This window comes from Narcine bancroftii, chromosome 3, assembly GCF_036971445.1.
Source record: "Narcine bancroftii isolate sNarBan1 chromosome 3, sNarBan1.hap1, whole genome shotgun sequence".
NCBI lineage: Eukaryota > Metazoa > Chordata > Chondrichthyes > Torpediniformes > Narcinidae > Narcine > Narcine bancroftii.
Genome location: NC_091471.1, coordinates 212,136,431 through 212,163,267, shown reverse-complemented (window position 1 = coordinate 212,163,267; position 26,837 = coordinate 212,136,431). Strand labels below are relative to the sequence as shown.

At 40.1% G+C, this 26,837-nt stretch overlaps 1 protein-coding gene across 1 annotated transcript in view; it reads left to right on the top strand.

Annotated features, from left to right (window-relative positions):
- The window catches only part of ablim2 (actin binding LIM protein family, member 2), a 381,413-nt gene that overhangs the window by 121,717 nt on the left and 232,859 nt on the right, over positions 1–26,837 (top strand). Inside the window, exon 3 of the mRNA XM_069923131.1 lies at positions 9,208–9,391. Within this exon, the coding sequence (XP_069779232.1) occupies positions 9,208–9,391 (184 nt within the window). The remainder of the gene's footprint in view (positions 1–9,207; positions 9,392–26,837) is intronic.

Sequence of the window (26,837 nt, the reverse complement as noted above, 5' to 3'; positions counted from 1 at the left end):
GCAGTGTGCTTAAGACTGTTGAAACTTAGGACAAACCCAGAGACCAGCTTGTCATTATTCCCTAAACATTAAAGAATAACAAATATTAACATAGCATTTACATTGTATTAGGTATTATAAGTAATCTTGAGATGATTTAAAGCACAGGTATGCGCCGACAGCCCTGCCGGCCACCCTGTGACAGTTTCACTGGCCATGTGCTGATAGCCCTGCTGGCTGCCCTGTGACAGCTCCACTGGCTGCCCTGTGAAATATAACTGCACTGATATTAAAACTACCAGACTGATGCACACATGCAGGCACTAACGTCACTAATGATACCCCATTGAGCGGGTTGGCCGTTCACACTGCAGCCGAGTCAACTCGGCCAGGCTCTTATACAACCTCTATCAAGTATCAGAGCCCGGTTTATTTTTATCCCCCTCACCCGCCTGCGGGAGGGTTCACGCTGCCAGTTGACCTGGTAAATACCCACTAAATTGCCCAGTTCAACTCACGTTATTTGGCAGTGTGAAAGGGGCTAATACCAAAACCAAAGTGCTGATTGTAGACTTTAGGAAAGGAAAACCAGAGGTATACGATCCATTGGGGGATCAGAGGTGGAGATGGTCAGTCACTTTACATTCCTGGGTGCCACTATCTCAGAGGGTCCGTCCTCGACCCATCATATTAATGCCATTGTGAAGAAAGCACATCAGCACCTCTATTTCCTCAGGAGTTTGCAGAGGTTTGTAATGTCATTGGAAACCTTGGCAGACTTCTGCAGATGTTTGGTGAAAAGTGTGCTGACTGGCTGCATCACAGTCTGGAATGGGGGGGGGGCTAATACCTCTCAATGGAATACTCTGCAGAAGTTAGTGGACTCAGCCTGGTATATTACAGGCAAAACTCTCCCCACCATCAAGAATATAATCATGGAACATTGCCATTGGAGAGAAGCAGCAATTATTAAGGATTCACACCACCCGGGACATGCTACTGATGCCATCAGGAAAGAGGTATAGGTGACTCAGGACTCGTACCTCCAGGTTCAGGAATAGTGCCTTCCCCTCAATTATCAGACTTCTGAACGACAGATTCATTCATAGACTCATTGAAGGACTCACACTTTGCTCATTATTTATGACTGTGTCAGAAATAGTGGGGTTTCCAGTAAAACTGTTTTATTTGAATTTTGCATGCGCCCCTTTAAGGCCAACAGGAATTTTGCCCCGCGCAGCGGTGTCGTCATTACGGGTGTGAGCTGTGGCCTAAGCCACGAGGTGATGAGCAAGCCCTAACGGTGCCATCTTCTGCAGCTGCCCCACCAGTATGGCGGTTCGGTTCACTTACAGAGATGTGTGCCGCCACACAACCACCCTCACCCTCAGAACTGGCTTACACATCCCACTGCTTGGGTGGCCAGCCCCTCCGTCTAGGTAGGGCCATCTGCATGGGCTGGTTTAAGTCCACGTGTGCCGGCTTTAGTTGGTCGACTGTAAAAAGGTTCCTCTCGGCCCCCAATGTCCAGAGTGAAAGTCTTTCCCGATCAATGGAGAACCTTGTACGGGCCCTCATATGGATGCTGCAGGGGGACCGGGTGCAGGCCATATCGGACGAACACGATCTCTGCTGAGACCAGCATTTTGGGGGCATTCACCGGGTGCTTGCTGTGGTGGGCTGGCGGTGGGGTTGTTAACAAAGCAAACTTCTTGTGGAGGTCAGTGAGAAGGGTCGGGGTTTCACCTCCGGGTTCAGCGCCTGTTTCGAAGAATTCCCCTGGTAACGACAGCAGTGCACTGTAGAAAAGTTCCGCGGATGAAGCCTGGAGGTGTTCTTTCGGAGCCGTTTGAATGCCAAGCAAGATGGGGCCTCGTGCTCTCATGTGGGACTCAAGGGCAGTCTTTGGCAGCACGCTCAACTCTGCTCCGGTGTCCACCAGGAAATGCCAACCATTGGTCTTATCAACCACATGTAAGAGACTGTTCCTGTGGCCAGCCATCAGCAGTGGCTGGCCTGGTTGTTTCCCTGGTACAAGCAGGGTTGACGGCATTTGTGGACTTGGGCTCCCCAGCATTGGTGATAGCAGCACCAGGTGGATTGGTGCTCCTCTGACTTCTATCTGGGGGCGGGCTGTGGTCAGCTTGGTCCAGGGCGGGCGACCTGGTTCATGGCAGCCTCATTCTCTCATTTAGTTCGCCACAACAAGTTGGAGCAGGCTGTGACCTTCCTGGGGTCCAAAAAGTCCTCGTCTGCTAGTAGGAGCTGGATGTCTTCCAGCACTTGTTCGAGAAAGATTTGCTTAAACATTAGACAAGGTTTATGACCTTCTACCAGTGTGAGCATTTCATCCATTAAGGTGGATGGGGCTCTGCCCCCAGGCCATTGAGGTGCATCAGCCAGGCCACGCGCTGCCGCCAGGAGAGACCGAAGATGCCGAGGAGGAGGGTTTTGAGGGCGATATACTTGCCCTCCTCAGGAGGATCGAGGACGCTCACCAGATGGTAGTACCTGGTGGAGTTCGAGGTGATCTGTCTCAGATGAAACTGCGCCTCCACCTGTCCGAACGACATGCAGGACCGATGGATCCAAAAGGGGGGTGGGGGGGAGTTTCACCAAGACAGCACTGATTGCCAATGAATCCATATTGGGAGACCAGATAACGTCTGGGCTCTGCGGGGGTCACCAATGTAGCGGCTGTTACAACACAGAAACACACCACTGAGTTCAGTGGGGTTTCCAATAGAACTGTTTATTTGAATTTCATGCATGCCCCTTTAAGGCCAACGGGAGTTCCGCCCTACACAACAGTGATGTCATCACGTGGCCCGGTGCGCGAGCTGTGGCCTAAGCCGCGAGACAATGAGCAAGTCCTGATGGCGCCATTTTCTGCAGTTGCCCCGCCAGCGCAGCAGTACAAACGGAGCTGGTTCACTTACAAAGATGTGCACTACCACAACTGTATATTTATACTTTTATATTTGCACAGTCAGTTTTTTATAGTTCTTTCTTTTCATTGAGTACAGTCATTAGAAATTCTGCATGGCTGCAGAATAAAATTCTCGGGGTTATATGTGATGTCATGTACGTTATCTGACAATAAATTTGAACTTCGAAATTTGATCTATTTTCAGGACAAGGCCTTCTTTTTATCCTGGTTTATCTGTTTGTTTTCTGTGAGATCTGATCTTTCTTTGACCTCTTTTCAGATCTTTGCTGCAGGAGGTAAGTCACTGACACTATCAGCTTCTTTTCATGAGATATATAAAATATTTAGGATGGACCATTTCATTAATAATGCACACTTAATGAATGCTACCTACTGAAAATTAAATGTGAAGCTAGTCTGTTTTTAAATTTTTAATTAACAACTGAAAACAAAAAAACATTCTTTTATTCATTTAAATTACAAAAACGATGTTAACTGTGTGGCAAATGCCAACATGGATTTTGGTGTTTTTCCCTCATTGATTGGAAAATAGAACATTTGTGATATATTTGCTGTATCTTTGTTTTGCGTGGGAAATTTGGAGAAAATGGTAGCACTGCCAGAGCTGCTGTAATGGCAGTGCTGCTGCTGGTACAGACCTGTGGAGACACAGCGCTCCCACCTCCCAGTTTGACTGCTTTCAGCTCCATATGGACATTAAATGGCCTGTTAAAGGAGCCAACGGTGGTTTTATTTAAAATCGTGCAACTGTAGAGTCTACACCCAAGAAAGCAGCAGCCACAAGAGATTGCAGACTCCGGGAAAGCAGAGGATTGGCATAGGACACCAGAAAACAGGAAGACCACCCTCCCCCCAACCCCATTTGAGAAGGAGAGGCAGAGGTAGCAATGCCCTGGATGGTGACCACGGCAGCGAAACCAGTGAGAGGTTCTATGGCTGAGGAATACACTGTTGATGACTCAAGGAGAGGAACACATGCAGGCTGAATGCTGCTGGAGATTGCGATTAAAAACACTCTGAAATGCTGGAGGAACTCATCTGTTCTTTCAGTATCCATAGGAGACAAAAGACCTTTTCCCACTAGCATCCCAGTTAATTGTCTGTGCAGTGTCCTGGTTAAAGAAGCCATTTTTGATGTTTTCGCCAGGCCCCTTTTAACCAGGATACAAACTGCTTTCCCACTGACCACGTCATCCCCGGTGTTGGGAGAGTCTACTTTCAACAATAGTTCAGGGATGCAGCTTGTCCTTTTTTCCTCTGGTTTAATCGGCACTCTAGCATCAGCTGACATTGAGGATGTGAGAAGGGGTTGAGGCCATCAGTCCCTGATGTGATTTTACATCATTTGACGCCAGCGTGCTGATTGTTTCCATTTTCCACTGGACCCTTAACTGGTAAAATTGGCCATCAATTCCTGGGACAGTGGAAAATGGGCTAAAGATATTTGCTGACATTTCGGGCCTGGGCCCTTTTTCAAGGAATAAGCAGAATGAGCCAGAAGCAGGAAATCTCAGAATACAGGACAAAGGTGGCTGGGGGTGGAATTCAGACCAACAGAAGATGTTCATTGGATATAATAAGGGAAGAGGTGAGAATTGATTATGTCTGTGTGAAAGAAGACAGGGCAAAGGGAGAGAGACAACTGAAAAGTCTGCAGACTTCCATGCTATGGATACTGAAAGATTGGTTGAGTTCCTCCAGGATTTTGGTGTATTTTTCCTACAATTACAGTGACTGCAGATTTTGTGTTCCGCTATGGATGCTGAAAGACCGGCTGAGTTCCTCCAACATATTGGTGTGTTTTTATTACAATCACAGCATCTGCAGACTTTTGTGTTTCACTCCTCTGGAGAATGCGGTCAAGAGACTTATACCAGGCGGTGGACTGCTGGAGATTGGCTCAGGACTGGCAGAAGGTGTACCAGGTAACTGAACCAGGATGTGAGAGGGTGCCAAGACCGCTGAAGGGTTTTTAATTGTGTGGAGGTTTGGATCTGGAGCTCGGTTTGCCGACGGTTTGGACTGGACTCTGTGAGGCTGCAGGGACTGTGGGAGCGCTGGAGGCGAATTCACAGACACTTGACTTTACAGGGAGATTCTCTTTTGCTTCACTTTCTCTGACTGCAAGAGGCACTTCAACCAATTTCTGCCGATAGTGAATCTTTCTGCCTTACAGCAGACAAAAGCCAATTTTGTGTAAGGTGACATTGTTTTTATAATACAACACTAAATTGAATCTTGAAATTGTTTTAATGTTATGGTTGAAGAAAATGTAATCATTAGCTATTTCATTTCTTCCTTGTTTTATTTTATTTCCATTAAAACCAAGTGAAATTCCGATTTCTGTAACTTATTGGGACCAATATCCTGGTCACTGCACAATTTGTAAAAACTGTTCTAATTGGTCTGAAATATAAAAGTAAATTTGGGTTAGAAGTAGTTTCAACAAATTAATTCTGTTTTAACTCAAGTAAATTTGCCTAAATTAAGAATGGAAGAACAGAAAATATTAGGAACCTCTTTTACAGTTGGAGAGGTTACAAGAGTTCTAGTTTCTTTACAAAATAATAAATCCCCTGCTGAAGGTAGATTTACATCAGAATTTTATAAAGAATTTAAAGATGTGCTGATACCTGTATTTATGAAAGTTTTAATACACTTGGAAGAAACTGGAAATTTACCTGATTCATTTAAGCCAGCAATTATAATGATAATTCCAACAAAAATAAAGATCCATTAATGGCATTGTCTTATAGACCAATATTGTTATTGAATGTGGATTATAAGATAGTGGCTACATTATTGGGAAATAGGCTGGAATTTTTTTACTGAAACTAATTAACAAAGAGCAAACAGGATTTATTTTAAAAATTGGCAGTTAATGTAAGTAGGTTGATTAGTTTAATTCAGCCAACCCAAAAGAAAGAAAATTTAAGTGTAGCAGTGGCTTTAGATGCAGAAAAGACATTTGATAGAGTAGAATGGAACTTTCTTTTTAAGACTTAGGACAAACATTTATAAATTGGATAACAGCATTATATATTGATCCAAGAAACAAGAGTGGTGACAAATGGCCTTATGTCATTATATTAAATTAGCAAAATCAACAAGACACAGTTGTCCATTATTGTCTGCTCCTTTTGTATTTGTAATTGAACCATTAGCTGAATTAATTAGAACGGATTTAGATAGTTAGGGTATTAAAATAGGGGCTAATGATGATGTAATTGTCAATTTGACATCCAGAAAATTTGTTAGGTAAATTACATATACAGTTAGAACAATATGGAGCAGTTTCAGGATATAAAATTAATTGGGATGAAAGTGAAATTATGCCATTGACTTTTGATGGCTCTACCCAATGTGGACAAAATACCAAATTTACATTGAATAATAGAAATTTTATTAACTAGTCAAAAAGAGGAATAAAATTTATTAAAGCCTTGTCAAGGCAGATATTTAATGACATTTGACCAATTGAAAGCTAACTATGGAATACAAAATAATATAATATTTGGATATTATCACTTAAAGGCTTATCTATGAGAAAGATTAACTACATCTTATTTACTGTAATAAGATGATGAAATAGAAATAATAATATCAAATCCAAATTCAAAAACGTTCATGTCAGTTATGCATTTATTACTTTTGAGGGAAGTAAAGAAGATTTTCATAAAGGTGGGAAAAGGACCTGAGTATAGATATAAATGATAAAAATTGGACACAAATATGTTATGATAGTATGAAAAATACAATAAATGTTAGATATAGAATGGATCAGTACAATTTCATACATCAGTTATATATTATGCTACAAAAGCTTAATAGATTGAAGTCAGATATTTCGGATAAGTGTTTTCAATATAAACAGGACACAGGCACCTTTTTACATTCTACATGGACATGCCCCAAATTGAATTATTTTTGGACTAACTTAATACATTTTTTTTAGCAGGTAATAGGTGTTAAACTCCTGATAAACCCCATTTTGTTTCTTTTGGGGAATATATCAAGGATTAGTTCAGATTTAAAATTGGATTGGTTTCATAAAGAATTTTTAAATATCGTGTTGGCAGTTGCCAGGAAATGTATAGCTGTATAAAATAAAATAAAATAAAATAAAATCATGGAAATTGAATATGGATTTGGTATTAAATAGATAGCATAGTGAAATGCGAAGTTGTACAACTTTGGAAAAGATTACATATAATTTAAAGAACAAATACGATCATTTTTTGAAATTTGGTTTCCATATGTGCAAAAAATAGGTGTTATAACTTTATAAGTAATGACATTATGTCAATTGGTAGAATATGGTGTTAACTTTGTCACTCCCTGGCCTCATCTTAATGTATCACATTTTATCATGTTATTAGATGTAGTATGTGTGTTTTTTAATATATATACTTAGATTTTGATCAAATGTTATGTATTATACGGTAGTGTTTTATTTCACTATGTACTTTATATTTAAAATATACAGTGTAAGTGTTAGAATAATTAGGCCATAATTTATCCGTAAGGTAATATAGAGCACACATGTCAAACTCTGGCCCGTGGGCCAAATTTGGCCCGCGATATAATTATATTTGGCCCGCAAGATCATTTCAAAAATGTATTAGAGGTGGCCCGCCCTGCAGCGAGAGCTGATGCTGTTTTTTGGTAATGTCACCCCCACCATCCTCCCCCTTCATTGCACATCCTTCCCCATTGTAACACGAGAAATTGTAACACGAGAAGTCTGTCGATGTCATCAGCCTGCAAGCCAGTTGGAAGGCTCCCCGCACAACCAGTCACTTCTCCCACCTGTCGAGCGGTGCAGCGGATGGGCGAGTGCCTGTGATTTCCTGTCGGCGCGACGGGCATGGCAGGCTGCGCATGGCCCCCGGGCAGCGCGAGCCCCGCGCGACTGGCACCGGACGGCCCTTCCACAGCGCAAGCGCACTTCTCCCGGTCGCCACGGCCTTCAGCGCTTGCACCTGCGCGGACCCCAGGGACGGCTGGTTCAGCCCTGCACATGAAGAGAGAGATGGTGGCTGTCCGCAAAGGTTGATCGGCAGCGCGCTGGACCTGAGTGGGCAGAGGGTGTAGGTGAGGAGTAATGGGCAGGGGAAGTTATGGTGGTGCGAGGGGCAGTTAGAGGGAGGGATGAGTAGAAGGAGGGGTGGATAGGGAAGAGGTAAAAGGGGAGGGGCAGGGTGAGTAGGGGAGGGGTGATGGGAGGGGTGATTAGAGGGTGAGAGACGGGTAGAGGGAGGAACAGGTTGAGGGGAGAGGCAGTAGAGGGGCGTGTATAGGATGGGGTGGGTAGAGGCAGAGCGAGTGGAGTGAGGGGTGAGTAGAGGTTGGGTAAAGGACTGGTCAGGTAGAGGGATGGTGAATCGAGGGTGAATAGAGGCCTAGAGCCTGAGGAGTGAGCAGGAAATGCTGAGTCCTGATGCAGGCCAAAATGGACACAGCCTGTGAATGCTGACTACATCTCCACAGGGACCAAATATGTTTCTCTCAGGTCAAGCAAAGGGTGAACTTGAGCTACCTACTCCTGACCTGTAACATTATCCTCCTAAAGTTATATCCTAAAGTTTAACATTACATATGTTGAAAGAAGAGAAAACATGCAGATGTTGTTGAAAATTTTCAATAAATATTTAGTCCGGCCCTCGACTTAGTCCAAGTTTTTAATTTTGGCCCTCGGTGAATTTGAGTTTGACACCCCTGATATAGAGTATTGTTTTAAAAATTAGTCTATTCTTTTTTCCTTTCTTTGTTCTTTTCTTCTTTTTCCTTTTGCTTTCTTTGGGTTTTTTTTGTGTGGGAGGGAGCAGGTGTGGGGTGGGGGGAGAAAATGATTTAAAAAAAAAGCATGTATTGACTTTGACATCTAGAATTTTTGGTTTTGTATGCAATTTTGTTACATGTGCCAATAAAATAAAATTTGAAAAAAAAATCTGCCCTGAAAGCAGCCATGAGCATTTATATGGTATGTAGTATTGTTTATTGAAAACCATAAATTGAATTTATAATAGCCATTCTTTAAACAACTTTTCATGTTTTCATTCACCTCACATATTGTTAAACTACAGGTAGAGCAAGAACATCAGGAATTATTTTCTTTCAAATTTTGTTCTGCATGCCACCCATCTCTTCTGCTGTACATTGATTTTGTTGCTTTGTTAGATATTTTGTCAGTAGAAAGTAAAAAGTAAAATGAAAGTAAATGAATATAAGCATCAAGCTAGGATTTAAGTTAATTTTGTGTTTTTTTTTCTTTTCAGAATGTGGATCTGATTTGGCTGCAGGGGGATTTTTTGTAAAACAAGGAGAATGCATCTGCACTTCTGATTATCAAAGACTATATGGAACACGGTGCTTCAGCTGTAATGAATTTATAGAGGGTGAGGTGGTTTCAGCTCTGGGAAAAACTTATCATCCAAAGTGTTTTGTCTGTGCTGTGTGCAGGTAAGGAAATTAACTCTTATAGAATGATATAAATAGGTCCCACAAGGTGAAAGGTTAAGTTAATAAGTACTAAGCAGAGAAAATCACAAATTAGAGCATTCATGCCAATGAGCCTGCTTCATCAATTCAAAAAGATTCCGTGGAAGGGATTCAATTCCTCTATTAATAAAGCCCATTACCCCATAGGCCTTCTTAACTATTTTTCTGCCTAGTCCCACCCAGTCCATAGCCCTCCATGCCCCTTTCATCCATGTACCTTCCCAAATCATTTTTAAATGTTAAAATTGAGCCGATGTTCACCACTTCAGCAGGAAGCTCATTCTACACACCCACTACTCTCTGAAGAAGTTCCCCTAAATCTTTCAGCTTTCACCCTTAACCCATGTCCTCTGATTTGTATTTCACCTACCCTCAGTGGAAAAACCTACCTACACTTACTCTGTCTATATCCCTCACAATTTTAAATGCATCTATCAAATCTCTTCTAATCTTCTATGCTCAAGGAAATAAAGTCCTAACCTGTTTAATCTTTCCCTGTAACTTAGTTACCAAAGTCCAGACAACATCATAGAAATTTTTATCTGCAATATTTCAATCTTATTGATATCTTTCCTGTAGTTAGGTGATGAAAATTCCACACAGTTTTCCAAATTTGGCCTCACCAATGTCTTATACAACTTTACCATAACATTACAACTCTTACACTCAATACTTTCATTTATGAAGCCCAACGGAGCAACATGAGCTATCCTCCAATCCTCCGGCACCACACCCGTGGCTAAGGACATTTTAAATATTTCTGCCATTTCTACATTAGCCTCACTCAAGGTCCAAGGGAATAACTCGTCAGCCTTGGGGATTTATTCACAATTCAATTTATTGTTATTATTATAAAAGTTTCATATTACATGAAATTGCTTTTGCCTGCTGTAAGGCAAACAGATTCGCCATCAGTAGAAAGTGCCTGAAACCTCTCTTAGAGTCAGAGAAAGAGAAGCAAAAGATGGTCTCCCCAGAGTCTCTGCGTGTCCGTAGATTCACCTCCAGTGCTTCCACAGCCACACAGAGTCTAGTTCAAACCATTGGCAAACTGATTTCCAGATTTGAACCTCCGACATATGGTCAGGAACCCTTCAGAACCTTCGGTACCCCCTCGCATGCTAGTTCCAATAGCTGGTATGCTTTTCAGTCAGTTTCGAGCCAACCTCCGTATGCTGCCTGGCGCGAGTCCCCCGATCACAGTCTCCAGCAGCAGCACAGCCTCCATAGGTTTCTCGCCTCAAGTCGCCAGCAGCCTGCTGCATGCATTAGTCTTTCAGCCGCAGAGCACCCTCACTGATACGCCGCCACGGACACCATTCCATGGGTTGTATCCTCTGCTTCTCCTTCTCAGATGAGGAATGATCTCCCTGGTTTCTGGTGACCTGCTCCAGTCCTCCGCTTCCCTGGAGTATGCAAATCCTTGTGGCTGCTGTCGATCAGAGCCACCGCCATCTTGGGTGCAGATCCGTAGTTGTGGGATTTTAAATAAAACTATAATCGACTCCTTTAACTGGCTGTTCAAAGCCTGTGCAAAGCTGACAGCAGTTGACTGGGCACTTGGACCTCGCAGGAGTGCTGAATCTCTGCTCCACATTCCCTGCGGGTCCGCACCAGTGGCAGTGCCGCCATTACCACTTTTATCCATCCTTATTTGCTTTAAGACAGCATGCATCTCCTTCTCTTTAATCTGTATAGGTTAAATGACTTCACTGCTTGTTTTCCTAACTTCGCTTGACTCTGCACCAGTTTCCTGAGTACCGTATTTTCACTCATATAACACTCACACACATATGATGCACACACACCTATAATGCACAGAAAATCTTAAACTATGTAAAAAATGTTCTCGTATGGTGCACACATGCATATACCGCGTGGGTGTAATATTCTTCATCCCAACTCACGAGAGCAATTTGCATTTACTTAGGACAGGAGACAAAACACATGTCATTGTCCCATTATCTGTCACAGCTAATCTCCTGCGATTTATAACCCATTCAACTCCCCCCCAGCGGTGTCAATCACATATTATATAGATGATATCCTCCTGCAACATATTAATAAGTTTTAGAGAGGATGGGGAGGAAAGAGATGCAGTGATTCTCAGAATCAGAATTTATTGTCATGAAATTCGGTGTTTTGCAGTTGCATCATAGTGCAAACATGCATCTTATAACCACCTTACAACATTCCCATAAAAAATAAAATAATAATAACAATAATAGTGCAAAGAAAGTAAGACAGTGCCTTGTGTTCATTGATTTTCAGGGATCTGATGGCAGTAGGGAAGAAGCGGCCATTGTGTCGCTAAGTGCTTGTCTTTAGACTTACGTACCATTCCCTGATGATAAAGTTAAGAGGGCATGGCCTGTGTGGTGGGCGGTCTTTGAGGATAGAGGCTAGGTTTTTAAGACACCTCCTTGTGTAGATGTCCTCGATGGAGTGAAGTCTGGTGCCTGTGATGTTGCAGACTGAGTTAATAACCCTCTGGAGTTTATTCTTATCCTGAGAGTTGGCGCCTCCATACCAGGCAGTGATACAACCAGGCAGGATGCTCTCTATGGTACATCTATGGAAGTTTACAAGAGTCTTTGGTGACACACCAAACCTCTTCAGACACTTCACAAAGTATAGCCACTCGTGAGCCTTCTTTGTGATGGTATCAATGTGGAGGCTACAGGACAGATCCTCGGAGATATTGACACCCAGGAATATGAAGTTCTTGACTCTCACCACTACTGAGTCCTCAATGAGGATTGGTTCGTTTTCCCCTGACTTCCTCCTGAAGTCATTTGCAAGGATAGAAGGAATCAATTAAATAGATCAAAGAAAGGCTTCAGGGTTGAGCAGGATTTTAATTCTATCAAGATTTAAAAAGCCTTTCTTTAAAAGAAACCTCATATTGTTTAAAATAGGCCCCCTTTAGTACTGATTTGTTAATTTATTTTATTCCAAATATTAATTATATGTTTTAATAAGAGGGCTTCTTTTACACCGAAAATTAGTTTTCAATTCCATTTATATATAAAATCTTCTGCTATCCTCTCTCCATCCTTAGGCAACTCTATCTTTGCCCAAGAAGGCTGGTCTCCTCCGTCAAAGAGGCAGGTGACCAACTTCATTTGGGTTGCCCAATAATATTTATTGAAGTCTGGGAGCTTCAAACCTTCAAAGATCCCATCTCATAATCCCATGATAATTTATCAACAGAGACTCTGTTACTTACCCTTCCAGAGGAATTTTCTGACGTTTTTGTTTACATCTTGAAAACTATTCTGAGGTAATGGAATCAGTAGTGTTTGGAAGAGGAATTAGGCTCTTGGCAACACATTCATTTTTATACAATTGACCTTGACAATAAGAGTTATTGGGAGAGTCAACCATTTACCAAAGTCTTCCCAATTCTCTTAAGCAAGGGAAGATAGTTAACTTACACAAGTTCGTTAAGTTACTATCTACCTTTATCCCTAAATATTTTATACCATGTAGAAGCCACCTAAATTGTGAATTTCTCTGAATTTGATTATAATTCCCTCCTGTAAGTGGCAGATTGCTCAGTATAATTCATCTGGCACAAACAAGAGATGATGTGAGTGTTGCTGTGGCCCTTGGTAAGGAAAAAGCCTTCGACAGACTGGAATGGGATTTTCTTTTTAAGGTGTTGGAAAATTTGAGTTATTGGATTAAAGCTCTATAATTTGTGCCTAAAGCCAAAGTGATTACTAATGGGAAAATATTATCAGCATTCCCATTATCCAGATCCAGTAGACAGGGTTGTCCAATAGCTCCAGCATTCTTTATCCTTGCTATAGAGCTGTTAGCAGAATCTATTGGACAAGATCCAGACATAAAATGATTTAGGGCCAATCAGGAGGAACATAAGAATAATTTAATTGCTGACGACGTACTTATATATCTAACAGAGCCAGCAACCTCATTACAAAAACTGCAATCTAAACGGGAGGATTATGGGTAGTTTCGGGCTATAAGGTCAATTGGGAGCACTGTTCATCCTTGAATGAGTTGTATTCACATGCATACCACTGATTCTAGCCACATGAAACTAGCAAAGGGAAGCAGGCATAAATTCAGGTTTTGTTGCTTTCTTTATGAGGATTTGATATGGTGAGGGAGAGAACCAAAGATTCATAGTAATCATTTTTCTAAAAATAAACCTATTCACCAGAAATTATTAAAATAGTCTTCTCACATCCTTCGTGTAATCTTTCCCTAATCACCACTGTGGATCCTTATGGTTACTACCCCCTCCGCTGTCTGAAGGCCTTCCCCTCCATTCTCAGCCTCGCAAAACCCATGTATTGGCTGTGGCAAACCTCATCGCATCCCTCCTGCAGCCTGGAATGTGCCATTTGGCAGCATCGCCTCACAACATCCTGTTGTGCTGGAAGACCAACAGGCTTCGGGCAGACCAAAGGGCATCAATCACCGAGTTGATGTTCTTCCATAACTCTGGATGTCTATCCTGCATGCATTCCCTGCAATAGGCCATGGAGCAGAGAGTCCTCTGTCACGATACTGCTGGGAATGATCAGTGACGAGGATCCTTGCATCCTTCTCCAGACAAATTTAGCAAATCCACAGTCTGCAGAGAGTTGGGCGACTGTCTCCACTCCACCACAGTCATCTCGGGCACAAGGTGTTCTGAGTGATATTTCTATTATACAGAAATTATATGACCCAGAGGGCTTGAGACGTTGTCCTTCAGTGTCTGCAGGATGTTCTATCCTCACCACTGTTCAATGGACTTGCAGTCATAAATGTTTGGAAAACCTTTTCCACGAAGTATATATAGTATGGCAATATCCAGCTGACTGGGGCATTGAATAGCAATAGAGCTAGGTCCATCCTTCACAACAGGTAGAGCCGCAACACGCTGTGGCACTTAATACTCTCATACTTTGGTTCCGCCCACAACCTGAGGCAGGCACACAAGATGGTAGTCATCAGCATGAAGGCCACATTGGGTAAGCCCTTGCCTCTGTTGTCTGGTGACTTTTACATGGTGACCCTTAGATCCCTTTCCACTTTAGAATCCAACATGAACCAGACCAGATCCCCAACACCTTCAGGTAATCAAATCTGACGGTGAAGGGAATGGCAGACTATTCAAATCAGTTACCAAAGAGCATTGCCTCACTCGTTTTCCAGCTTACTTGGATGCCTGATGCTGACTCATTCTGGTTGCTGATGCTGATGAGTCTGCGGTCCAGTTGTGTATCTGAATAGAAGATGGCAATGTCGCCCATGTTTCCCACCAATTGATTTGAGCTCCACTATGGATGTCCATGTCGAGCAGTTTAATCCAATTTTGGATTCCCTCCCCAAAGCACATTTTGAAGGGAACAAGTATGTGTGCATTGTGCATTCAAAAGCCTTCTCCTGGTCCAAGCAGGCCAGGCAGGTCCAGCCTCCTGTTTTGCATCTAGGCGATGGTAGCTTTGAGTAGCACGAGGCTGTCCAAGATTTTGCAGCCCAGAACAGCTTAGATTTGGTCTGGGTGGATCACCTTTCCCTGCGCAGATTTCATACAGTTGACAATCGCCTTGGATAAGATCTTGTAGTTAACATTTAACAATGATGATATTGGTCTCCAATTCCAGATATCCTCCTTCTCCCCTTCTGTTTATAGATGAGGGTGATAATGCCCTTCCTCATGAAGTCTGACATACTGGCTGCCAGGAGCATAGCATTGTACACTTTTGGCAGGTCCAGACCTATGCAGTCCCATAGTGATGTGTAAAATTCAGCTGGTAAGCCATCATTTCCGGAGGTTTTATTCAACCCAAAGGAATGAGTTCCCTCAGGGTCATTAGCTTGTTGTTGCCTGAGACCTCCATAATAGAGGACAGGAAGTTCTGGGAACAAAAGCTAGAGTAACAGCAATTTTAATAAATAAGAACCTTCCAGTTAAAATACAAAATGTAGTTACTGATTCCTGCAGGGAGAGATGTTATGGTGCATTGTCAAATCTTTTCGGAATATTGAACACTTATGAATATATATGCACCAAATGTAGACGATGAAAAATTTATACGAGAAACATTTATAAATTTAGCAAATGCACATGAAACTATATTAAGAGGGGCAGATTTTAATTTTTGTTTACACCTCATTTTAAATAGATCTACAAGATCAATAACAAGGACAGAAGCAGTTAAAGCTATATTGTTGTTAATGAATGATTTCAATTTAATATAATAGATGCATGAAGAAGAATTCATCGAAGAGAGAGATTATTCTTTTCATTCAAATAGGCATGATTCTTACTCGAGGATTAACTTCTTTTTAATATCTGCGCAACTTAAGGTAGAATTCAACAAGCAGAGTGTAAGGCGAGAATTTTATCCGATCATTCTTTTTTGTTATTGACAATAGCAATGTTGGATAGAGAAGAATCAGTTTATAGGTGGAGGTTCAATTCTATGCTATTAAAAAGAAAATATTTTTGTGAATTAATGAGAAGACAAATAAGGTACTTTTTTGAGACTAATTCCAATTTGGTTAATAAATTTATTTTATGGAGCACAATGAAAGTATATTTAGGAGGTCAAATAATAAGCTATACTTCTAAAATTAAGAAGGATTATATGAAAGAAGTAGAACAATTAGAGATGGAGATAATGACTTTAGAAAAGGGCTTACAGCGACAAGTAAATGAGGATAAATGAAGACAGTTTATTAATAAAAAGCTTCAGTACAATACTTTACAAAAATGTAGAATAGGAAAAGTGATAATGAGAATTAAACAGAGTTTAATTGAATTGGGTGAAAGGACACATAAGGCTCTTGTATGGCAGTTAAAAACAACAAGTATTGAGAATGATTATTGAAACTAAAAATTATTCTAATTTAATTACTTATAAACCTCAAGAAAGTAATTAAAATTTTAAACAATTTTACAAAAAATTGTATCAATCAGAATATTTAAATGATGATAATAAAATAGATAATTTTTTTGTCATAAATGAACTTAACAAAATTAAATTTAGAAGAGCAGTGAAGGTAAGGGAAGCATTGAACTCATTACTAAGTTATAAGTCACCGGGTGCATTATAGGTGTGTGTGCATCATATGTGTATGAGTGTTATATGAGTGAATTCCCACCTGAGTTTTATAAAGAGTTTAAGAATTTATTAATTCCTCAATTTAAGGAAGTGTTAGGATAGGCAGCTGAAACGCATACCTTAACAGAATCTTTTACTATGGCAATAACAACAGTAATAACAAAAAAATGGAGACCCTTTAAAACCAGCATCGTATTTCATGGTTAAATGCAGATTATAAAATAGTAGCAAAATTATTAGTGAATAGGTTGTCAATATTTTCTGAAATTAATAAACATGGACCAGACTGGTTTTGTTAAAAAGGGAAAACCAGTAGAAATGTGGCTATATAAGTATAATACCTTTGGCACAAATCGAGGAGATTTAAGTGTAGCAGTGGGCCAAGATGCTGAAAAAGCATTTGAGAGATTAGAATGTTTTTTTTTTAAATTTAAAGTATTTGATAAATTTGGATTGGGACCAATATTTGCAAATTGGATTAAAATTTTATATAATGGACCAAAAGCTAAAGTGGTAACAAATGGACATATGCCCATGTTTTTTTATTTAACTCGATCTATTAGAAAAGGATGTCCATTATCTCTAGCTTTATTTATTTTAGCAATAGAACTGTTAGCAGAATTGATTTGGTCGGATTTTAAAATTAAAGATTTTAGAGTTGGAAGAGAGGAATATAAGATTAATTTGTTTGCAGATGATGTAATAATTTATTTGATGGAACTGAAAATTCATTGCACAAATTATATTTGAGGTTAAAAGAATATGGAATGGTATCTGGATAAAAGGGAGATTATGCACCCTACTGGAGGTGATAAATACTCCTTGTAAAAGAGATTCTCAATTTAAATGGCCGTTGAATGGAATAAAATATTTAGGGATATGAGTAGATAATCATTTAAATAACATATAGGTAAGTTGAATTGTAACCCTTTACTTAAGAAAATTGATGAAGATTTTTAAAAAAGGGTGGAATTATAAATAATATTATTGGGAAGAGTTAATTGTATAAAAATGAACCTATTTCCAAGAGTTTTTTCTGCAATTTATTTTTTCAGAAATTAAATAAATATGTAAGAAAATTCCATTGGAAGGGCAAAATGTTGAGAGTTTTGTTGAAAACATTAGAATGGAAATATAAATTAGGAGGTCTGCAACTTCCAAACTTGCTTCTTTCTTTGACGAGGGAGAAAAATCAACATGGATTAAGATAGAGATGGACAGATAGAACAGAAGATTTCATATAAATGGGAACCTAGAATGGTATCTGGAGACAGGGATACACCACTTTTGAAGCATCTGATTAATAGATGAAATAAAGTAAACAATGAATAGAAATAAGGAATTTTAGGTTAATAAAAATGCCTTTGATTCAAAATTGACTTATACCATTTACTATGAATAATCAACTTTTAAAATATTTGGTTTTCTAAAGGGATTAGAAATATAGTAGAGTATTATGAAGCGTGAAATTTAATGTCATTTGATCAATTAAAAAATAAATATGTGATACAAAATAATACACCATTTTATTACCAAATAAAAGCATAAATTAGGTCCAACAATGTTATTGCCTGAAATAAGTGAAACAGAAACTTTGATTTGCCATAGCTCTATTAAGAAATTTATATCTGTTATGTATATAATATTGCAAAACGGAACTTTGAAGCAGGGAATTCGTAGATCTAGACAGAGATGGGAAACGGATTTAAATATAAGAATTGTGGAGAAAAATTGTCAGGAATTATGTTATGATAGCATAACAAATATAATAAATGTTATATATAGATTGGTTCAATATAATTTTTTATATCAATTGTATTTTACTCCACAAAATTTAAATATATAATCAGATTTATCAGATAAATATTTTAGGTCTAGTCAAGAGATCGGTACCTTTTTGCATTCAATGCGGTCATGTTCAAATTTGAGATTATTTTGGATAGAATTAGGAAAATTTCTAGAACAAGTTATGAGAGTTAAATTTCCACAAGACCCAATGCTCTTCTTATTGGGTAATATTTTGGCAATAAGACCAAAATTATAAATTGAATCTTTACTAAAGGAATTTATGAAAATTGCATTAGCATTTGCAAGAAAATGTATAGCAGTGACATGGAAATCAGATTCCCATTTAGGAATGGAAAAATGGCATACGGAATATATAGTTGTATATCCCTTGAGAAAATTACATATAATTTAAGGAGTAAATATGATACTCTGTAGGTATTAATTTATAAAGTTTTCCCTGAATCTCATGAAACCTTGCTAACTCCTTAGAATAACTAAATAATGATATAGAGAAGGCAAAGTTGTGTGAATAGTGGTGATATTATGGTAACCAGGTTTGTTGTACAACTGATTTGAAATATATGATCGTTATTTCTGTATTTGGATATTAATACATGTACAGACATTTAAATAAAATACTTAAAAAAGTAAGTCTGGGAGGCCGTGCTCTCTGTGACCTTGGTATCACACAGACCAGTGGAAAAGGATTTTTAAGGCTGCAGATCACAAAGTTCCCCCCGTGAACTTTTTGGGGAAAAACAAACATGAACACGTCTTATCCTGCTCCACTGTGCAGACTCTAGATGGGATGAGCCATTCCCATTTGCCTACCACAACAACAGGTCTGCAGCAGATGCCATCTCACTGGCTCTACACAAAGCGCTGAACACCTGGACCGCAAAGATGCATATATCAGGATGCTCTTTATCGATTACAGTTCGGCATTTAACACCATCATCCCCTCAAAACTGATCATCAAACTCCCAAGATCTGTGCAATTGGATCCTGGATTTCCTCCCCTCCACACCACATCTGTGAGGATTGGTAAGAATAATTCCTCCACAATCTACATTGGTTCCTGGAGAACCAGAGGCTGCGTTCTTAGCACTCTGCTATACTCACTATACACCTATGTCTGTGTGGCTCTGTATTACAATAACAATATCTACAAATTTGCCAATGATACCATGGTAGTGGGTTATATAAAAAATGGAGATAAGTCAACATAGGGGAGGGAGATTGAAAACTTGGTTGAATGGTGTACTAATAACAACCTCACACTCAACGTCACCAAAAACAAGGAGCCGATGGTGGATTGGAAATCCTCAGTTGTATGATCCAGTGATTATTGGGGGAATCAGAGATGCAGAGGGTGTGAAAATTTAAATTCCTGGGAGAGCCTTTCCTCGACCCAACACACGAATGTCAGTGAAGAAAGCATGTCAGCACCTTTATATTCTCAGGAGTTATGTCATTGAAAATGTTGGCAAACTTCAACAGATGTGTAGTGGAAAATGTGCTGACCAGCTGTATCATGGCCTGTGTTGGAGGCACCAGTACCTCCGGCTGGAATTTCTTGCAAAAGGTAGTGGACACCGCCCAGTTTAAAAAGAACTCTCCCCACCATCAAGAAAATGTACATGGAATGCTGCTGTTGGTGAGTACAGCAATCAGCTCTGTTCTCACTGTTGCCATCGGGAAAGGGGTATAGGTGCGACAAGACTCACACCACCAGGTTCAAGAACAGTTGCTAACCCTCCATTAGACTCTGAAATAACAAACTCAATTAGAGACTTATTTTAGGACTCTCACTTTGTATATTATTTATTACTGAATTGTAGCAGGCTGCGCTGATCCACAAGGGAACTGGGTCATGGAGGTGCAGGCTTGCACAGGGCTAAGAGCCCCGAGACACTGGGAGTCTTTCCAGCCCTCCAGGCTGATGTCACAATGGTCCCGGGGTAGCAAAGAATCATGGGGGTTGTCCTTATAACTCCAGTAAAATCAGTTAAACTGACTCACATCGACTACTGTGTCTTCGTTCGCTACAGAATATTTATTTTCTGTATCGCAGTCAGTTTGTTAACATTTCTTTATTTGTTTACATGTGTACATTGATTCAACAGTCTCTGCACAGTTCCTGGTCTGCCATAGAGCAGGGGTTGATGGCCTCTGAGCAGTTCCTAGTCTGCTGGAATGTGCAGTCACTGGGTGCGTTACAGTAATATTTGGATTTGTAGCGGTGTTTTTAAGGCAGTAATTGATGGGTATTTGAATGATTAGGGTGTTCAAGGTTATGGGGAAAAGGCAAAGAAGTGGGGCTGAGTGGTAGAATGGATCAGTTCATGATGAAGTAGAAGCCGACTTCTGCTCCTATATGGACTCATGGTCTTCCCTTGATTGGATTTTCCTGTAACCCGTTGTCCTCCTTTCTTTCACATCCATCGTAGTGCTTCCTCTGGCTTTGTCAGATGCTTGTGCTGGTTTCATCTTCAGACGACAAGTGGTTGCTGGATTCTATTTGGCCTTGACCTTTTTCTTACTACTGTTTGCACTATCAGTCATCAGTTTGTTTCGTGGAGTTCTTTGGGGGTTTCCTTAGCTTCTTAACAATACACCATTTTCCTCTGCAGCTCTCTCCTCCATTGGCTCTGCCTCTCTGGGAAGGGCCTCTGGCTTCATGGCTGGATTTTGGGCTTTGGAGGTGGAAGTGTGTGGGGTCACATCACTATTTTTCATCGCTGTCTTTACCAGGGTCTCTACTGTGGTTCAGGTTTCCCCTTTTATTGCTTGTACATTGGTGGCATTGCATTTTGGGCAGGCTGTGTAGAGATGGCCTGTTTCACACAACTTGCTCTCTGCACAGATCTTTGTTTAGTGGCCTTCTTGCTTGTAGTTCTTGCAGATGACAGCACTGCATTATGCAGCCATGTGCCTTGGCTTGTTGCAGTTCTGACAGACTCTGGCTGCCCAACGTATACCAATACCAGTTCAATCCAATGTCGAACACTGGGGGTGGGTGGATGATGGCTCCTTTGCTATCCATTCTCAGCTTCACCTTCTCTTGCCTCTTGCTGGTCCAGATTCCAAATGTGTATTTGACATCCCTATCTCCTTGATATAATGACCCAGGAAGGTGAATACATCATTAGTGGCAAATGTGGGTTGAAAACATGGACTGTTGGAATTCAGGCCAGTTACAATATGGTGTAGATGCAACTATTAGGAGCTCCTGTCTTTTTCCACTTTTTACCTTTCCATTTTTCAACCAAAGTTTTGTATATTTTGTATCTTTCTTTTTTTTTCTCTCTTGTTTGCCTCAAAATGACTACAAAAAGTGGGAAATCCGTAAAAATAATAAGCGACTGCTAGCCTAACAATAGAGGCTATTTCTACCCTACTGGATCAACATACTGCTGACTTCCTTGCTTCTTTTTGCTTGTTGGGAGTCAAAACTGATCAAATCCGGTTTTTAGTGGAGAAGCATGGTCAACATTTGTCATCTCTGGAACACGCTTCTGAATATCTAAGCCAATGTGTTACTGAATTAGAAGATGTCTGCTCTAGCTTATGTGAAAGTAACTTAAAGTTAATGACTAAAGTTGTTGATCAGTAGAGCCGGAGCAGACAATAGAATTTGCTTATCTTTGGCTTAGCAGAACCTACCGAAGAAGGGCAAGTTACAAAATTCTTCTCTGATTTGTTACGTGAGCTTTTCAGGAAGAAGATGCTCCCATCCCTTCTGGAGATCCTTCACTGCTCTTTAGTGTCAAAACCGGCTCTGGGACAGAGACACACTCAATCATCATTTGTTTCCATCATTTTTAGATAAAGAACCCTCTGATCCGAGAGGCCTGGCTGAGAGGGAAACTGGAAAATTGTAATCAACAGATTCGAGTGGTGGAACATTATACTCCTGAAGTTATGAATCAGCAAGCTGAGTACAGGGAAGTAATGGCGGAATTATACAACCAAGGATTTAAGACCTCCCTGCTGAATCCTGCATGACTCCATATCACACTCTCCAGCAGACACAAGAAGTGGTTGCATTCAGTTGTTGAGACCTAGAAATGTATAGACAGTCTTCCTTCCACATTGTGTCCATCGTAAATATCTGCTCGGTGACTGAAGTTACTTGACATTATTTTGAAGCTGTATAGCTTTTGTCATACACCATTTAGTGGTGAGGACCATCTGGTCCTCTCTGTTTGGGTAACATTTTATGGGGTAATATACACATTTGGGCTGCTGTTCTGTGAGTTTTTTTTGCTGTAAATTCTGGGATTTATTCAGTCTTTGTGGGAAGAACATTGGGGAAAGTTTACACTTTTTTTGTAGCAGTTTATATTTCTACTTCAAAATTCAAAAAGTAGTTTTTTAAAAATTTCATGGTTTTATTCCTTTCCAAGTTGAACGTTGTTTTTGGAGTATAGAATTTTGTGTTAATATCAATATTGGAGCCAAGATGATGTTATTTAGGCCAGGAAGGATTTTTTTTGGAGGTGAGAAATATTTAATTTGATTAGCTTGCTGCTGGACTCATCAGCAGCTGTCTGGTTTTTGGATGGGGGAGGGTGGGAGTGGGATTTTTAAGGTTGTTATTGTGTTAAGAGATAACATAAGCTTTGTCCTTCTGTGTTTTTATTTTAATATCTGGTGTATGGTCTGTTCTTCCTTCAAGGACAACACTTGGAGTTTTGTTAACGTGAGTTTTTCAACTCACTTCTCTAACCATCAACAATGGATAACTTTTCAAATTTTGTTAGTTGGAATGTTAAAGGTTTGAACCATCCTGTTTAGAGAATGAAAATTATTTCTCATCTTAAATAACTTCAAACAACCATTTTGTTTTACAAGAAACACATAATTGTGGCTCTTATAGTTCGAATCTCACGGCACAGTGGAGAGGGCAGCATTTTCACTCCACTTTTTAGGCAAAAGCTGGTGGGGGGGGGGGTGCTCAATTCTTATCAACCAAAATATTCCTTTTGTTCATTACAATGCAATATCATTATATTATTGTTTCAGGGAAATGTATAATAAATTGGTGGTTCTTGCTCATGTTTATGCCCCTAATGCGGATGATATGGGGGATTTTGAACATTTGTTTTCTTCCTTAACTGATCTGGACTCGTACTCAATGTGCTTGGTGGAGATTTCAATTGTTGGTTTGATCCTGTGTTGGATCGATCTTCTCCCAACCTACAATAGTGAGTGAATCTGCCTCATTTATTCAATCCTTCCTATCAGATTATGGTATTTCTGACTTATGGCATTTTCCTTATCCATATAGGAAAGAGTATTCTTTCTTTTCATGTGTTCATCATATTTTTTCAAGGATTGATTATTTTCTTATTGATAATCAATTAATCCCATTAATCCCATTGACTCACTCTTGTGATTACAAGGGAAAACTCATGTCTGATCATGCCCCTATTGAACTATTTATGACCCCCGCCTGACCTTCCTAAAATAATAAACACTGGCGTTTCAATTGGACTTTACTGTCTGATGATGATTTGTGAAATTTATGGTGGAGCAGATTACCTTTTTCTTTAGTACAAATACTTTTTCAAAAACCTCCAGTCTGATTGTCTAGGATGCTTTGAAAGCTACCTTAGGGGGCAAATTATCTCCTATATCGTGAATATGAAAAGAAGGGCTAATAAAGAATGTTTGGAATTATTTAATCAAATTAAAGAAATAGATCATCAATACACTCAAGTTAGAAATTCAGAACTATATAAAAAGCGAGTAGAACTTCATACTGTTACAAGGCCAAAGGACCCCAAAACCCAGCAGCAATAAATATTCACCAAGACAAATGGTTACTTAAACAAAAGTTGCTTTTAATTTTCTTTAAACATGAAAATAGAATCACAATTTAACTTAACTCTATTTACTTACTTAACCTAACTTAACCTCCTTCTAATTCTAAGTGCACATGTGTGTAATGTGTGTGTAAGTTCAGAAAATTTATTTGGTTCACAGTCCAATCTCACTTCTCATTCTTCCAAGTTCACTGGTTGCAGGCAATTCTTATACTGTGCACTGAATTTAACATGTTTAAAGTTCACCAGGCTATGGTGTCCGCACAGGAAGGTTCTTGTTGGTTTTCAGAGAGAGATGTGTTGTTCCAGGACATCCACAACTGATGTACTTCCATCAGTCACCTCAGAGTCTTGGTGATGAAACTTGCCCCGTCAGGGTTCTCCAGATGATAACCTCTTTCTTTCATGTCACCACAGAATTCCTTTCCGTTTCACTTATTCCAAGTGAAACATTAGACAGCGAGTTTTCTGCTCTTGCATAAACCACAAGGGCTGTGACGAGGCCATCTTCCACCCTGAAGCTACTTGCCAGCTTTTCCTGTTTCAGTTCCAGCTGCTCTTGCTGGCTGAAACAGTCAGAGAGATATCTGCTTCTCTCTGTCTCTCACACACACACACACACACACACACACACACACACACACACACACACACACACACACACACACACACACACACACACACACACACACACACACACACTCTCTCTCTCTCTCAGTCTGCTTTATATCTCCGGCGATAAATCTGGTAAATTGTTAGCTAATCATTTGAGAGGATTTGAAACAAGACAGTAAATTACAAAAATTAGACTGGAGGATGGTAATGTTATTTTAGATCACTCCAAGATTAATGACACACTCAGGAATTTTTATTCCCCACTTTGCAGTTCTGGATTTTAGAGCGGTAATAATTCAGTAGAGAATTTTTAAAATCATTTAAATATTCCCAAACTTTCTCCAGACAACAAAATGAGATTAGAAGAACCTATATCACAATTAGAGATAACTGCGGCTATCTCTTCTCTGCAATCTGGAAAACCATTTTCTTCTTTACCCTCACTTTATTTAATTCTGTGTTTGTCTGATTCGTTTAAGGAAGGTAAGCTTCCAGCATCATTCAGTGAAGCTGGTATGACACTGATGGCAAAGAGAGGTCAAGATCCTATAGAGTGCTCCTCCTACAGGCCAGTTTCTTTTTAAAATGTTGATGGTTGAAATTTTGGCTAAAGTTTTGGCCCGGAGATTGGAGAATCAAACCGGCTTCATTAAAAATCGGTACTCTTATTTCAATAAATGTCGTTCATTTGACATTTTATACTCACCCTCGGGTGAGGTTCCTGAATGTGTCCTTTCTTTAGATGCAAAGAATTTAGAATAGATCAATTTTGGTCCAACTTTTATTGCGTGGATCAGATTACTGTACTTGTGCCCTACTACTTCAATTCTCACTAACTTTACACATTCACAACCTTTTAATATCCAGCAGAGATCGCATTAGGGTGTCCTTTCATTCCATTACTTTTGGTTATCAAGCCATTAGCAATTACATTTCGAAGCTGAAAGGACATTTTAGGGAGTGCAACATAAAATTTCCCGTTGTGCAGGTGATCTTTTGCTTTTCATATCAAACCCTGAAACCTCCCTACCTTCTATGTTGTTGTTATTTACTCAATTTAGTCTGTTGTCAGGGTAAATTTGCATAAAATAGAACTGTTTCCTGTGAATACAATAGCATCATTGTATACTAACTTTCCTTTTAATGTTATGAAAGATCAATTTATTTATTTAGGTATTACGGTTACAAGAAAACGTGAAAAAGAAAATTTCCTTACCTTGTTAAAACATGTGAAATAACACTTATCCACATCTTTGGTGGGTTGAATTAACTCTTATCAAAATGAATATTTTGCCTAAATTTTCATATCTTTTTCAGACTATACCAACTTTTATTCCTAAAACTTTTTCTTCGACTCATTAGACCACACATGTCAAACTCTGGCCCGCGGGCCAAATTTGGCCCGCGATATAATTATATTTGGCCGGCAAGATCATTTCAAAAATTATTAGAGGTGGCCCGCTGGCCGCCGTGCCAGTATAGCGCATGCACAGCTAATACTATAAATCCCAGGATGCATTGGCGTCAGCCCGCTAATCGCCCTCACCTCCTCTGTTTACGTTGCAGGGTCTCACCGTGGACTCTGGTTTTAGGGCCTGGCCGGTGTCAGGGGAAGCCAAGGCCGCTTCCCAGCGCCAGGAACCGGAGGCCTCAGGCCTGACCTCGCCAGGACCGTTGCCCACTCCACCTCCCTGCTGCAGGCCGACCCGTGATTCACGGTGACGGGGCCACTGATCCGCCGAGATGCCGCCCTGCAGCGAGAGCCGATGGCCCCGCACTGTCGTTGTCCAACCCGATCGCCCGCAAACCCCGCCCTCCCGCACACAGGCCTAAGTAAGGATTATGAACTTTAATCTCAGGATAAAATGATCTTCCAATAGTTTCATGTCACAGTGATCAATATATTCCTGGTTAAAAATGGTCCTGCACCTGGATACAAGCTCATTAGGCATAAAACTTGAAAAGTGTGTAAATCAAAGGATATCTGTACCAATGGAAAAATGGCATGGCAAATAACCCTGCTAGAGTTGATGCCCACAATCAGTCACCCATTTGATTGTTTCAGGAATCATGTTATTCTCCCAC